The sequence below is a fragment of the Tenrec ecaudatus genome, chromosome 14, assembly GCF_050624435.1.
Source record: "Tenrec ecaudatus isolate mTenEca1 chromosome 14, mTenEca1.hap1, whole genome shotgun sequence".
Classification (NCBI taxonomy): domain Eukaryota; kingdom Metazoa; phylum Chordata; class Mammalia; order Afrosoricida; family Tenrecidae; genus Tenrec; species Tenrec ecaudatus.
Window position 1 is genome coordinate 40,383,906 of NC_134543.1, and position 16,629 is coordinate 40,400,534.

Genomic DNA, 16,629 nt, shown 5'->3' on the forward strand with positions numbered 1-16,629 from the left:
AAATCATTTCATTGGGGGCTTGTACAACTCTTATCACAATCCATACATACATCCATTGTGTCAAGCACATTTGTATGTTTGTTGCCCTCATCGTTCTCAAAACATTTGCTTTCTACTTGAGCCCTTGACATCAGCGCCTCGATTTGTCTTTTGCAGTCTCTCTAGCAGATTGCCTGTGACGCCTCACACTGGGGTGTATTGCTTGCTCAGTGGTAACAGGTTTCTTTGTCGTTTGTGGAGAGGTTTTCTGGGTGGGGAGTAGGTGTTTCTTTCACTCTTATTTCTTTAACATATGAATACTGACTGCAGTCTCTCTAGTCTTTTGAGTTGTTCGCATTATTTTTGACCCCAAGCAGACAATCCTTTTTATACAACATGAAGCTGTTTTGTGAAAAATTTACCTTCTGAATTCAAGAGTTCTGGTGTCATCCTTCCAGTACCACATCCCTAACCGCAATCCCATATGCTGTAAAATGAAATGACAGCGGATTACAAGTCCAGTTTACAAACCCGAGTCCCAAAGAACCTTTAATACAAGTTCCCACTAGTTGCTCTTAAATTCTATTCAACGGAGTTGGGGAAATTGAAAGTGTTTTGATTTTCAACTTGAAGCCAAGATGTTATCCGATTGTACGTGGCTCAAGGACCCTCAGAGGCCAGCATCTGCGAGCTGGGCACATACAATAATCAGCTGAAGCCGACGGCAGGTGCAGCTTTAACTTGCCCACTGGGCAGGACTGGGAGGAGTCCTGGTGTCACAGTGCTTACACACGCTAGCCCGCCTGCGGCTCTGAAGGCCAAGGCTGCGGCAGAGGCAATCTGCTTCCATAACAGATTTGAAGAGTTCTACGTGATCGCAGGATAACCAGCGGATTGGGAGGTTTCTTCTGGGAGGAGAGAGGGTTTAATTAGAAGGCGCCAGTTCTACCACTAACTCCGGCCCTCTGGGGAAGTTGTTACTGGTGTTCAGTGCCATCGAGGCAGTTCCGACTCATAGCGACCTTACGCACAAGAGGAGGAAACCCCGTGGGGTCCCGGGCTGACCTCCACACGGTGACCTTGGCGTCCATCAAGGCAGCCACCGCGTCAGTCCATCCCACTGTCGGCCCTCCTCTTTGCCCCCACTTTCTATTTTACTGCGAGGAGCCCTTGTGGTGTCCTGGTTCCGCCCTGGGCTGGGCCCTGCAGGGTCAGCGGTTCAAAACCACTAGCGCGTCCGCTGGATAAAGACTGGGCTCTCTGTTACCACAAACAGTTACAGTTTCTCGGGAACATACAGGGCGTCGCTCTGTGTCAGCACTGCCTCCAGGACAGCCTTCCTTGTCCTGGGACCCCAACCAGGCCTGGCTGCTTCAGCAGGAGGACAGTTTGCCACCAAGGAGAGGAGGTTGGGAGGGGAGGGGGAACCTCCGGTTACCGTAGAAAGACTTGCGAAGGGCAGAATGCAATTCCCTGTGTCCCAAGAGCCCCTTTGATTTTGTTTCTGCGGGCACACTGCCCACATCCCTTGGCGCACCGCTCACCCAGGGAGTAAGGCGAGGAGGTCCAGGGCGCAGCAAAGGCACAGCAAACGTGGGCGTCTGGCTGGCTCCGCCGCGCCTTCCCCACCCCCGCCCCCGGCCACTTACTTCCAGCTGGGGAGAGCTCGAAAGGTCCCACCGCTTCTTCTTCAAAGAAAGCTCCGGCAGGCGGTACATGGCCTCCGCCTGCACACCTCGCAGCGTCGCCGAGGCAACTGCCCGCCGGCGCTTGGCAACGCTCTGGAGGGGGCGGGGGGGGGCGGCGACCCGCTTCCACCTCGGGCCCCGCGGGCGGCCAGAGCCCCACTAAGCTCTCCGGGGTGGGGGGGCTTCCGCGGGCCTCTCCCTCCCCACCCACCCCGTGGCTTATCCAGAGTAAAGCTGCCTAGGGGTTAATTCTTTTTGTTTGTGTGTTTGTTTTTTGGGGGGGATAATTAACCCCACCATGAGGTTAAACCACTTAACGAGTTGTCCATTGGAATAACTCGAATCCTTTCCATTTGTTCCCCACTTGATTAGCAAGCACTAGGTCCAGGCTGGCCCTAGGTTGTGGGCAAGGTGGGGTGGAAGAGAATCGAAGTGTGGAAACAAAGTGTCTCGATATTAGATCTTGCTACTTTACTATTTGTGAAATCTAAGGCAGGTTAATTCTGATTCTGTTTCCTTATCTGAAAACAATCAGGGGTTATGGAAATCTGTAATGTTACAGGTGTTAGGCACTGAGCTTAACTACTCAGAAGCAGTGTTGCCTAAAGCACAAAACTTGCTTTGGGTCAGAGTCTGGTGCTCCAGGATGTTTTTACATTTGTTTTCAGCTCGTGTATTGTAGTTCCTTCTTGCTATAATGCCGATTCTAGTGGATCTTTTTCTTCCAGCACCAACATCCCTGGATAAAAATCTGGAAGCATAGCAGGGAGTCGTAGAGAAGTTCATGGAAAAATTAAAACTAATGGAATTTTTCCATGAGTTTTTGAAAACCTACCCTCCACCCACCACCCCAATATCCCTGTTAGATTTCTCAGGTGGCAAATACTCGGTTCTTGGCTTCGCCGGAGAAAGAATTCACAACAATGCCTGGTTTGTGATCCAAGTGGGTTTTTATAAAGGACAAGAAGTTTCACGGTATGCAGTCACTGAACACAGGCACCCTTGGGGTACAGCACACCCACAGGTGGTGGCCTGAGGCCAGAGAGAGACCACAGCAGAGCCCAGCAGAAAGCAGAGGAGCAGCTGAAGGGAATACAGGGCTCCAAGTTCCAGCCTTTAGGGCTTTCAGCTGGAAGGCTTGGTGGACAGTCCTGGTAGACCCCATTGACTCAATTAAGCCCACCTGACCTAGTTTGGGCCAACCCAGGTGCACCACCCACCTACGTGTACCGCCCACCTGGCTCAAGCTTGAATTGACCCTAGCTTTCATTGGCTTCCAACCTCCTGTAGGTGGTCTTACAACCCCATATCCTGCTACCTAACACCTCCTCCCCCAGTACCACCCTCTCTTGGTAGAACACATTCCATAGTTACCAAAACCAGCTGACAATTTTAAGGCTCATGATGATGCCCTGTGGTTCAGAGCTGAACTGCAAACCAAAGGTTTTTCAATGGCTGATGTTTCAGACACCGAAAATTGTGTCTGGGTGGGCTCGAACTTCTGACCCTTCAGTTACTAGTTGAGTGAACCAAGCAAGGTTTCCATGACACAAATTATAATCACCTGGATTCATGTTCTACTTAAGTCAGTTGTCAGGAGCTATTCAAGTGAACGCAGACACATTGAAACCGACCTATACGTGTTGCCAGAGCTGGCCCACAGCTTGCTTATTGTAATCACAGTCACGCCTAACAGATGTTTCTGGGGATAATCCCAGCCTTTTTGTTGTGAAAGAGGAGGGGCAGGTGCCAACTCCAGTAGAAGTTAAAAACCCTTTGGCTTTACAAGGGGAGGGTCACAAAAGGAAGAGGGTATTGTGGTGTTGGCTGATTTGCAACTGTCTTTCACATAGCTGGGATCATGTGTCCTCAAAGACAGCACCAAACCCTTAGATTGCTAAAGATTTTGAATTTTTTTATATGCATCATCTCTATTTCCTCAGCACCCTGTCATTTTTTTTAGCACCCTGTCATTTAATAGCATGCAAAATGTTATAGCAGAATTATCTCTTGGACTGCTGGGACCTTGTAAAGATTACTTTGATTTAGGATGGGACATGTAGATTAGAAAATCACTTTGAACCAAAGATGTTAATGAGTCTCCTGCCTTTTCTCAATACATTTAGATACTTAGTGCTTTGTGCATTCTGTAATAAAAGAACCATTAAGAAATGTTTAACATGAGACTATCTACTATGAGAACAACTCAGTAGCCAAGGTTTTCACCAGTGAATTTAACTTGGGGAGGTGTGGAAAAATGAAATACACCACAAAGAGCAATCAGTCTGGATAGAACCCCGTCACCTCACAGCCCAGATCAGGAAGCTCAAATGAAATACACTAGGGCCAGTCAACCTCTTGCAAATTTTTCTCCAGGAGTGAAGTGCCAATAGAAACCTGAAAATCTAATGTAATTCACCAGAGTCTAACTTCAGGCTGGCTGATGTACATAACTAAGGTAAAAGTGAATTTTAAGGAATCTATACGTATGAACCATGACAAGTTATTTCAGTTGTGGTTGAGTCTATACACTGCGAATCTATTCCGACTCACAGTGGTCGTGTAGGGCCGAGTAGAACGTTTCTTTCCAGAAGTGGACTCTCAGCCTCCCCCCTTGAAGTGGCTAGTGGGTTTGAATGGCTGGCTTTTAGGTTAGCAGCGCAGCCCTTAACCCACCGTGCCACTCGAGCACCCGTACATATGGTAAGAGGGGACTTCTTGTCTGTCTACATTGCCATGCGCGAAGTGTTGGTTATGGCAGAATGAGACTATGGCTTGTAGAACTCTAAGTCATCATTTGTTCTGAACAGTGACCCCTGATGGTCACTAATTAGGTTTTCTTTAAAAATGATGCCTTTCAACAAATGTACAAATGTGCTTGACATATTGATGGATGGATGGATGGTGATAAAGAGTTGTGCGAACCCCAATAATTTCCCCCTCCCAATAATTTTTTAATGCCATTAGAAATTCAGAGCTTAGACTGGAAATAGAATCTTTCCTTTTTCAAAGCAAAGAAAAACAATTGGTATAATGTAAGGCTAAAGATGTCTCCTAAACATTTCTAATTCCAAGTGTTCCATAACAGAAAGATGCCCTTGCCTAATGAGCAAACTCTTCAAGGTCCCACGCATACACAGTAGACCTGCTCTTCCTCGTGTTTGAATGGCCAACCCTTAGTCAACTTCTTAACTGTTTGCACCACCCAGAAAAACTCCATTCAAGGTTATACTGATTACCTAAAAATAGACCTAAATTGCTAATTCAGGTTCTAGGCTCAAGACACGAATTTAATACAATGTATGTTTATGCTATGAAAAGTCACAAGATTGGTATGCTGTAAACCTAACTAAAAAAACTGGACATGTAAGTAGCAATGTCAGATTTTAAATTACCAACTCCATTTTTTATTTCCCCAACTTTTGATTTACAAGTTAATCTATACTGAAATAGGTGAGGAATAGGGCCTATGCTCTTAATTTCTTTTAAGAGAAAGATATTTAATAGCCCTACTACTAAATTTCATAACTGCCTATACCCTTAAATAGTTATTCCCAGAGGTATATCAAGATTAAATATTGGGCATTTTTTCTTTCTGGCATTTTCTAAAGACTCATGATTTTTCTTCAAAGATTGAGATACTGTATCCAAATTAACATTTAAGGATAGTTCTTCAAAAACAGTTAACTCACATGTAGTGTTTGCACACAAATAAATGGAAGCAAATAGATATTCCCATTGCTCCTTAACCTAAGCACACACATTCCCTCAGCAGTTGTGGGATGTTTGGATTTAAGAATTTTCAAAATTCCAATTTAATCTGTGCTATATATAAAGGGGAGCAAACCTCACAACATAATTTGGTAGTTTACATTCAATTAGAGTAGGTGAATCCCTTATCATGGTTCCAGTAGACTCATAAAAACTTTTGATTTCACGATTTACACGTGTAAATAAATTCTCACAAAGTCCCTTGAGATACTGACTAGGTGACACATTCTATTATACATGTTAACCTTAGAGATGTAACAATATTCCTAATGTGCAAGCCCAATCTTAATGCTTCCTATTGTGCTGTTAGGAGCCATCAAGTCCATTTGACTCCGAGACCCTATCTACATACGATAGAACGAAATACCGCCCATCCTCAGAGTTGCCATGTTTGAACCCATTGTTGTAGCCACTGTGGAAATCCACCCCTTCCAGTGTCTTCCTCTTTTTTGCTCCTCCTCCATGCTTTCCAATATATATATCGAAGTAATACTATAAATTGAGCTTGTTTTGAAATTCCACACACTTCCAATACTGTAAACAACCTGGTATGTCTTTGGGTATTGTCTAGATTTATTGCCTTGGGAGGAGGATAACAGTAGTAAACTCTCAGGTAAGAATTGAAGTACCTATTCTGAAAGGAATACTTTTCCCATCTTCTAACAGTATACACACGTTACATCTGCTCTAGTCATGACTACTGGTTTCTAGCAAATTCACTTTCCAGCTCCAGAAATGGTAATGATTCCTTAAACTGTAATTTAGCCTGTCCTCCATCAAGTGCTTTTTCCATTGTCATTTGACTATAGCTAATCTAACATCTGCTATGCGGTTCCGAGGAGTTACCAAGTTACCAGTTTCAAAGGACTCCTCCAGACACTGAAGAGCTACTTTGGTGACTTTATTTGGTAATATATTCAGATCTAGTTTGAGAAGTCAGAACTTTAAAAACACCCTCAAGAAAGGGAAGAGCTAATTATCTAAATATTTTTCCCCTCGCCACCCCACAAGTAATTACTCTTCAAAAGCGCATGCCTACACTTTGTCCTGCATTATGGGTTATAGTACAAAGATTTTGAATCGCCAGGGGTGATGGTGATAGAGTAATTTTTTTTTCCTGAAAAGGCAGGGGTGGGGCGGGGGGAGAGAAATGATAGGCCAAGTAAGTTTGGGACCACAGAAGAGAGGTGCACTTGTCATTTTTCTGATTCATTAGAGAAACGATTCTCTTCTCCAGTGAGATGTCATACTAGTAACAAGTTGCACTTACAGAAATACTTCTTTATACTAGAGCAAGGAATATACACAAATAAAAGGCTAACACAGGATTCATACAACGGGGATTATCTTAGTTAACATTCTGTGTGAGAAGTTACTCTACGGCAGTGGTTCTCAACCTTCCTAATGCCTGGACCCTTTCATACAGTTCCTCATATTGTGGTGACCCCCCAACCATAGTTATTTTCATTGCTACTTCATAATTGTATTTTTGCCACTGGTATGAATCAACCCAAAGGGGTCGTGACCCACAGGTTGAGAACCGCTGCTGCTAAGGTTGGCATTCACCTGACTCTGTGAAGTAGGACGGTAGTTTGTCAAGTATTTATGTGATACTATCTGAAGTCAAATGAGACACCCTTAATGCCTCCTCACTGAAAACTTTCCAACATGACCCCACCAACACTGGTAAACCCGGGTCATCTTCAGCTTCTCAGTCTAAAGATCAATTACCTTACCTTTCTAAAATATTGAAGGCCGTTTTTCTTCTTTTTTAGCAAGTCTCACTGGGTGAAGGCAATTGTAAAATTATTTCAAAATAAGCTTTAAAGGTCGACATCTGTATCAGAGGATCATTATTTTCAGGCTAATGAGGTCTCTACATATTAAAATTGTAATTCTTAGTATTTGAGGTGATCTCATCATATGGCACAAAATCACACTGTGTAAAAATATTTTTCTAAAACTCACATTATAAACATGATGCATCACTTACGACAGCAAAATGCCCGTGTGTTAAAAGCATGTTTAACTTAGTTTTAAGTCAGCCTCGCCCCCACCTTAAGGAGATTATAGCAGAAGGAAGCAGGTCTGAGCCACACTTTTTCCAAAAAATGTACATTTTAAAGTGTTAGGTCTAGTAGGTTTCCAAAGAATTGCAATGTTCCTGTTTGGAACAGCCTCAAAGCCAGATACATGGAAAAGTGAACAAGTATTTTATAGTCTGTCTTTTGATCCAAGGTAGGCACTGCAATATCATTATAATCCTCAACTCACACATATGAAATCTAAATATTACTTCCCTCCCTCCAAGTAATTATAGTTGCTGGCTGGGTGGGGGTCGGGGGCCGGGAATGTGTTCTGGAAAAGAATTTGCCCCAGGTTCTTATGTTGAGCTGTTTTAGAGGAATCTGAGCATTCAAACAAGTTTGACCAAATTTGGACTCAATATTAAGTCTTCACTTTGATGCTTGCCTGTTGCCTCTCGTTTCTCCTAATGTCACAGAAAGCAATTTGTTTCCATATTACCTTTGGCTTTATTATAAGAAAACTCCAACTCCGGCCTCTGCTTTACTTAGTTTGGAGAAAAAAAAAAAAAAGAAAAAGTTTTTAATACTTAACCCCAGGGCAAAGCTTGTGTTTTGTGGGCTACTCAAGTGCGTGTTTTGAGTAAGTTTTAGGGGCTTGTGGACATTGGGAAAGAACTTAGTTTCTGTTTCTGTACACGGTTCTTTATTAAAGGGGGAAAAACAGTTTACCAAGATCTTCTCCCTTCAGTTGTTTGGAATTCAAGGCAGGAACCTCATCTGAGAATTAGACAAGATTAGGTTAGGTAAATTTCACATTATAATAATACAAAGATCATTAACACTACAGTTAGAAAAAAAATTTAAAACTCCAAGACAGTAATGTTGAGATCAATTACAGCTTTACTTTAAATTTTTTATTTGCAAAATAAATTTGCAAAAAAGTAAGCCTGTCCTAACATTCACTTTAAAGTTCTACATAAAAACAAACAAAGCTTATGTATTTTTGATGGCCCTAGGCTTCTGAGGACAGGTGGGTGAAAGTCTCATCTCAAACAAATCTTCGTGCACAAACTAGGCTAACTAAGGGGATGGGGGTACCGCTTAAGGTAGCAAACTCGCAAAATGGTGGCTTTTCTTAGGGAAAAATAAAAACCTTTTGAACCTTTTGTAATTAAGCTAAGTTGTTACACCTTTCCTTTCATAGGCAAACACCCTGCTAAAGACTGCCAAGAATAGATTTCTGCTTGGCACAACGACTTTGTAAAGAACAAAAAGAAAAGCAAAAAACGAGAGAAAGGAAAAGGGATTTACGCTGACTGCAGGGCCGTTTAGTCCACTTCCTCGATGGTCGGTCCCCCGGAGGCTCCCGACGCGCCGCCGCCGCCGCCGCCTTGGTAAAGTTTGCTGATGATGGGGTTGCACACTCGCTCCAGCTCGCGCTGCTTGTGTTCGTACTCCTCTTTCTCCGCCATCTGGTTCCGGTCGAGCCAGTTGATCACCTCCTGGCACTTGTCGAGGATCTTGTTTTTGTCCTGCTCGCTAATCTTGCCCCTCAGTTTCTCGTCTTCCACCCTCTGCTTGAAGTTGTAGGTGTAGGACTCCACGGCGTTTTTGGCGGCGACACGGTCGCGATTGGCCTCGTCTTCCGACTTGTACCGCTCCGCCTCCTGCACCATGCGGTCGATGTCATCCTTGCTCAGGCGACCCTTGTCGTTGGTGATTGTGATTTTGTTCTCCTTACCGGTGCTCTTGTCGGCCGCGGTGACATTGAGGATGCCGTTGGCGTCGATGTCGAAGGTGACCTCGATCTGGGGGACCCCGCGGGGGGCGGGGGGGATCCCGGTCAGGTCGAACTTGCCCAGCAGGTTATTGTCCTTGGTCATGGCCCGTTCGCCCTCGTACACCTGCACCAGCACGCTGCTCTGGTTGTCGGAGTAGGTGGTGAAGGTCTGCGTCTGCTTGGTGGGGATGGTGGTGTTCCTCTTGATGAGCGGGGTCATGACGCCACCCGCCGTCTCGATGCCCAGCGACAACGGGGTCACGTCGAGCAGCAGCAGGTCCTGCACGTTCTCCGACTTGTCCCCGATGAGGATGGCCGCCTGTACCGCGGCGCCGTACGCCACCGCCTCGTCGGGGTTGATGCTCTTGTTGAGCTCCTTGCCGTTGAAGAAATCCTGCAGCAGCTTCTGGATCTTGGGGATGCGCGTGGAGCCGCCCACCAGCACGATCTCCTGAATCTGGCCCTTGTCCAGCTTGGCGTCGCGCAGCGCCTTCTCCACCGGCTCCAGGGTCCCGCGGAAGAGGTCGGCGTTGAGCTCCTCGAAGCGGGCGCGGGTGATGGACGTGTAGAAGTCCACCCCCTCGTAGAGCGAGTCGATCTCGATGCTGGCCTGCGTGGACGAGCTCAGGGTGCGCTTGGCGCGCTCGCAGGCGGTGCGCAGCCGCCGCACCGCTCGCTTGTTGGGCCCAATGTCCTTCTTGTGCTTGCGCTTGAACTCCTCCGCCAGGTGGCTCACCATGCGGTTGTCGAAGTCCTCGCCGCCCAGGTGGGTGTCCCCGGCGGTGGACTTCACCTCGAAGATGCCGTCTTCGATGGTCAGGATGGACACGTCGAAGGTGCCGCCCCCCAGGTCAAAGATGAGCACGTTCTTCTCGCCGCCCGCGCAGCCCTTCTTGTCCAGGCCGTAGGCGATGGCTGCCGCCGTGGGCTCGTTGATGATGCGCAGCACGTTGAGGCCCGTGATGGTGCCCGCGTCCTTGGTGGCCTGGCGCTGCGAGTCGTTGAAGTAGGCCGGCACGGTGATGACCGCGCTCTGCACCTTGCCTCCCAGGTAGGCCTCGGCGATCTCCTTCATCTTGGTGAGGACCATGGAGGAGATCTCCTCCGGGAAGAAGGTCTTGATCTCGCCCTTGTACTCCACCTGCACCTTGGGCTTCCCTCCCTCACTCACCACGCGGAACGGCCAGTGTTTCATGTCCGACTGCACCGTGGCGTCCTCGAACTTGCGCCCGATCAGCCTCTTGGCGTCGAAGATGGTGTTGGTGGGGTTCATGGCCACCTGGTTCTTGGCGGCGTCGCCGATGAGGCGCTCCGTGTCGGTGAAGGCCACGTAGCTGGGGGTGGTGCGGTTGCCCTGGTCGTTGGCAATGATCTCGACCTTGCCGTGTTGGAAGACCCCCACGCACGAGTAGGTGGTGCCCAGGTCGATGCCGATAGCCGGGCCGCGAGCAGACATGCTGGTTGAAAGGCAGGCAAGCCGAGTTAAGAGAGAAAAGGCGAGGAGAGGGAAACCCTCCTTCGGAGTCCACGAACGGCCACTGCGCGGTAGGCTCGCCGAGCGCGTCTGGCGTCTCCCGCTCCCCCCAGCTGGACTCCTCGCTCTTATAGCGCCTCCCCGCCGCCTTCGGGCCACTCCCTGAGCCAATCCACTCTCGGACCGCCCGCACACACGCTGCCCGCCCCGCCACAGGCTAGCCTGGGTCGGAGTGACCGGCCTGCGGCCCAACAGATTTCAAGATGGGTACGGGGGGCAGGCAGGGGGCGGCCGTTATGCAAATGAAGCCCTCCGCGTCCCGGGTGCGGCGGAGACCGCGGCGCCTCGCGCGCCGCCTGCAGCTGGGAGACGTTAGGCGCGAGCCCCGCGAAGCACAAGTCCGCGCTCTTTCTCCGCCTCCGCCATTCCGAAGGCGCGATTCGCTGACGCCCACTCGATTGGCAGGGCAGGCGACCAATGAGCATCGCGGTCTCCCAATGGGGGTGGGGCGCCGGCGGGCATGGGCGGGGCGTAGGGGGGCCGCGGGGACGGAGTTTCTGAGAGAGCGCTCCCAGGTACCGGGCCGTTTAGTGTCCGGAGGCCTGACTGGCCGTGCGGGTCAGCGCTGCCGCGGTTCATTCCGAGTTGCTTGCCCTGAGGCCCCAGGGCCGGGACCGGCTTTTATTCTTTTCCTGTGTGGGGCGGTCCAATTTGAGGGGGCGGCCAGGCCAGGTGGGGACACAAAGAAATGAAACCGAAGTTCCGTGAACGGAAGTCGGCCTTTGGCTTCACTGTGTCTCGATCCAAACCGCGCGACGGGGAAGCCCGAGCTGACCGGGGAGCGCCGCGAGCCGCCGGCCGTTTTCCCGCGCAGAGCTGGAGGCGGGCGGGCCGCGCGGCCGGGCCTGCCCCGAGCCCAGAGAAAATTGCAGCTTTGTCTAGCCCCCTCTCCACTTGTCCTGCCACTTGAAGCGCCCCTCTGCTCTCCTGATTTCCCAAGTCCAGGGCTTACTTATTGCAAACGCCAGGGTTCTTCTCGGGAAGACATAAAAACCCACACTGCAGATGAAGTCCCCCGGCGCCCCGCCCGTGCGAGTGCTCGCTCCGGTTTCCGACCGAGTCGTCGCCACGGAGTGGCGCGCCTTTCCTTCGCTGCCACGAACTTGGCAGAAGGCTTACTTACCTCCAGGAGAAGAGGGTGGACGGATAGTACAATTCATCCTCTCCTGGGAGTAGCTGTCACCAGATAACTGGGGACGGGAGCAGGCTCCTCCGAGAATACCCAGACAAGTGCAAGGAGTTCTCCCTAAGAAGTTGGGAGTCTCGGTGAGAGGAAGATGCTATTGGAGAACACTGGAGGGGGCACCTCCAGACGGAGGGTTCAGTGTGTTGGCGAGGACGATGACAAGCTCAGAGATGGCATGTCTGCCAGCAAAGTGGGGGGCGAGGGGGAGGCATAGGTTGCTGCATGGGTGAACCTGCTCAGGAGGACAAGATTAGTGTCACTGGAAAGGGCAGGGTCCGCACGAAATGGTCTTTTCAGATGGATAGCATTAATAAGGGCTCTGTGGCATGGTCCCGAGGTTAGGGAAGAAGGAATGGGAAGGGGCTTTGGGGGGAGGCTAGAATAGTACGTTAAAATCCCTATATAAGCTATGTATTGGATAATTTTTTGGTCTGAGAAAGTTATCTGTGATGAAAAGGAAATGTTTAAAATGCAGAAGTGTCTGGAGATTTAAGATTCTTTTTCTAGCTGTGTTTCTGGTTTCTAATGTTAAAGACACATTTGCTATAATTGGTTAAATCGTTTTAACCACAATGACCATCCCCATTTCCATTAAAGAAGCTGAAATTTATTTAAAATAGGAAACATTTTAAAGAAAGTATTAGAAAAACAAAGATTAAAGAGGGAAAAAGTTCCTATTGAATAAGGATCTCTTGGCAATTCTTATTTTGTGTGTAGTTAAATCAACCTGTCAGTTGATTGTACTTGCATGTAGCTGTTGAGACTGGAAGCTATGATGCTGATATTTTACTTATCAGCAGGATTACCTGTGGTTTTTCCACAGCACTTCCAGATTAAGATGTCTTATAGGAAGATAGGTCTGACTGTCTAGTTCTCATAACAAGTCAATGAGAACTTTATGAATGATAGCAGAATACTGTCAAATACAGTGCCCAAAGACAAGTACCTTGGGTTGGAAGGCACTCAAAATACTAGAGATGCCACGATGAACAGAAAGCATAGCAGTGGTTATGCAGATGGCACAGGGTGGTGCAAGGCTTTGTGCTGCTGCACATGGCAACTCCATGAGTCAGAGCTGACTCAAAGGCAACCAACAACATTCAGTTAAAAAAAAGCCCTTTGTGAATTTATTGGCCATGCTAAAAGAGCTTTGTAATACTACCAAGGAGCCATGTGTCTAGACCAGGAGTCGACACATTTTTGAGACAGAAGAGCCAACAACTTGAAAATTGTCCAAGAGTCATAAATATTTTTACAAACAAATGGAACCATCATTACCGGAATAAGGAATCCTTTCAGTTTTTTCAATTTTACTTTAGAGCCACATGCATATACAGAAAGAGCCAGATATGGCGCTCAGGCTACAGTTTGCTGACCCCTGGTCTACACCAAATAGAGTCGTGCCTATGGGTGGGTCTAGCTGAGAATAATTATATCCTGTCGGACCAAAGAATTATGTCTTGAGCATTTTCAGATCCTGAACTGTATGTAATTTATTAACTAATAAACCCAATAAGCATGGAGAGAAAAAGAGAGGGAGAGAATTAATGGGCCGGAGAACATATAATATGATGTGACTCAGACAGGATCCCAGCTGTAACTGAAAACAAAGCATCATATCCCTTACCTCAAACAAAACTAGAACAAGCAAGCAGGCTGAGTGCTCCCGTATAAGGACTAAAAGTTTCTGAAGGAAGAGATTCTTTTGCATACTACTTATTTACTTATCACTTCTGCGTAGTTACTACAAACCTTATAGTTTAACTATCAATTCATCTTTAACAGTTTGTGAAACCACAGTACCAATTATTTCTGTTTTTCATAGTTCTCTATATATTTGTCTGCTTTACCTTTTCACCTAGTAAATTGAAGTTTCAGACTTTCAATGGCATCCTGAGTTTCCCCCCAAAGGAATAGTTTTTGCATTTTGATTTTATATGAAATAAACTTTTTCATTCTTAGAACATTATTGTATACTGGTCATTTGTGGATTCTTTATAATTATTTGTATGGATAAAAAACCTTTTTCTTTGATAACTATGACTCAAGTAAAATCCTAGTTGATTAAAATGTATCAAAACAATAAATTTATGATAAAATAATATTTAAAAGTTCCATCAGATGTACAACAAAATAGGCAAACTGGTAGGAATGAATATAAATTAGTACAATCATTTTGGAAGGCAACGTGATATTTATTTTTGACCTTAAATACGATCAGATACTTCATTTATTATTACTTTTTATAGGATTGATCTTGAGATAAAAGCATGCAAACAATATAATTTATGATAACAACAGAAAGGAAATGGGTTTTCATTTCCAATAACAAGAAAATGATTACATAAGTTATAGCATATTATGAAATATGCAGCCATAAAGTTATTTGAGTTTAAATCACACAAAAATGTTCTGAATACAAGTGAAAAAAACTATACATATATATAGGACAATCATTAAAAAACCAAAATGCATTATATCTAGGATTATTGATAAAGTATTTTTTCATCATGGTTCTTCGGATTTTAAAAAATATGACTATGAATATTCATTTGAAACAATGACTAGTATTACTGATTTTCTAAAATAAAATCCGCTTAGCTGATTACAAATACTAGAGTGTAAAATATTCTTCAAAGCCAATGGTTCCACACAGATTTAGTGGTAGAACAAAAAACAGAAAGGCTTCGACATCTGTCCAACTTTCTCTAACATTGCCCAGCACTCAGAAAAGTACCTGGAATACAGTATTAATTCATTAGCTTAGTGTTTATTAAAAGCAACAAGAGACACATTGTTTAACCAAAGGATTGGGAATAGTAACTCAATTTTTCCCCTCTGTAGAAGTGGAAGAATCTCTAAATGACCTTGCAGAGATCAACCACTGAAACAAATTGATAACTGAACAGATCTGTAAGGGAAACAGGATGGACAAGGTGAGTGAGGTCTAGAACAATGTACATGGGTAGTAAGTAGTAAGCCTGCCTTATGGAAACAGATGAACAAGAATTTTGTTTTTTCATTATTACTAGAAAAATTAATCCAAATTGGTAGATTTTCCTGGAGGGCTTTTAAGACCCATTGAGGCACAGCCTTCACGGGAGTTGTAGATTGTTTTGAGGGGTGGTGGTAGTCTGAATAGAAGGTAGGGCAAGCAACAGTCTGTAACTTGATCAGTGAGCAAACTGGAGTTAAACTAGCAATTATATTTAAGATTTCCATGACCACTTCCATTTAATGAGCTGAGAGTATCCTAGACCAAAATACTACGCCAGTCACCTCTCGCTATGTGAAAAATTTTATCCTTTGAGTCCTGAAAAAAACTAGTCTTTAAACATTACAATTAAACAATACAATTAGTGTATTACAGAGGTGTTTCCAGAAGAGCAGATCTGGGACAATCCAAAAACTAAGCCACACTCACTGCCATCAAGTTCATTCTGACATACAACGGGCCCTGTAGGACAGAGTAGAACTGCCCCTGTGAGGTTCTGAGACTGTGCATCTTTATAGAAGTTTTTTTTGTGTGTGTGGAGTGGCTGATGGGTCTGAACCACTGACCTTGTGGCTCATTCATTGCCTAAGGCATAAGCCATTATGCAACTAGATGGTGCTAATAAACTCAAGAACAGATGCTTGTGGAAGTCTGAAAGAGCCTGAAAAAATGTGGAAGTCTGAAAGAGCCTGAAAAAATGAGGCTGACTGATGGCTTACAGAATCAGATTCAATATGTACTGTTAATAGTTATGAATTCTATAAGAAACAAAATGAATTATACTGATAAAGGAATAACTTCTCTGAGTAATGTTTGTTATTTTGAAAAATTAATTAATCATCAGAGAGCTGAACACCTATTCATTACATTTTAATAAATGATTATTTGGATACTTCAAGGAAACCTATTGTTGTCATCAGTGTTTACCAAGAGATAGTATTCTTTTTTTTTTTCCTCACTCGGCTACCCATTTATTTCAAAGTAAAAGTACATTTTGAGATTGTATTCTTCCAATATTTTTTCTTTTTTAAAGGTTTATTTTACATTTTTATAATCATTTTATTGTGGGGGCTCTTACAAATCTTCTAACAATCCATCATTCAATTGTATTAAGCACATTTGTACATATTTCCAAAACACTTTCTTTCTACTTGAGCCCTTGGTATCAGCACTTTTTGCCCCCAAATTTTTTGTTCTCTATTGAGAGAAACCAAGATTTGGCAATAAGAATTTTAGTTAGTAAATTAAGCTACTTGGGAACACCATAACTAGCTATTTCAGATATATTATTATTGTGTTATTAGACAATGGGTAGATAACTTCATAGTATATTTTTTAAAACTAGATTGAAAAAGATACAGTATAAATAAAAGTAATATGCAGACAGTTTAACTTCTGAACATAGAGGAGGAAATTTTATTAAGATAGATAAAAGCAATATATTTTAAGTTAACAAAATTTTCTTTGTAACCCAGTAATTCCATGTTTTACCAGTATACAGAAATAATTACATTGCAGAATGTATTTATAATTATTATAATCACATCTATAGTACAGTTCAAATTTAAGCCATATTTCTTTTGTTGACCTACTTTCACTAGCCAATCAAAAACTGTCTCTAATATGTTAATATAACTTTAATTATTATTATTACTTTGTTTCCTGTAAT

At 44.8% G+C, this 16,629-nt stretch overlaps 1 protein-coding gene across 1 annotated transcript; it reads right to left on the reverse strand.

Moving 5' to 3' along the window:
* Positions 1-6,326: 6,326 nt before the first annotated feature.
* On the reverse strand, positions 6,327-10,851 carry HSPA2 (heat shock protein family A (Hsp70) member 2). Its single transcript, XM_075530543.1, has 2 exons — positions 8,777-10,851; positions 6,327-8,242 (listed from the first exon to the last, which is right to left on the reverse strand). Exon 1 carries the CDS (start codon positions 10,699-10,701, stop codon positions 8,794-8,796), a length of 1,908 nt encoding a protein of 635 aa, XP_075386658.1. The 5' UTR covers positions 10,702-10,851; the 3' UTR covers positions 6,327-8,242; positions 8,777-8,793.
* Between the last annotated feature and the right edge of the window lie 5,778 nt (positions 10,852-16,629).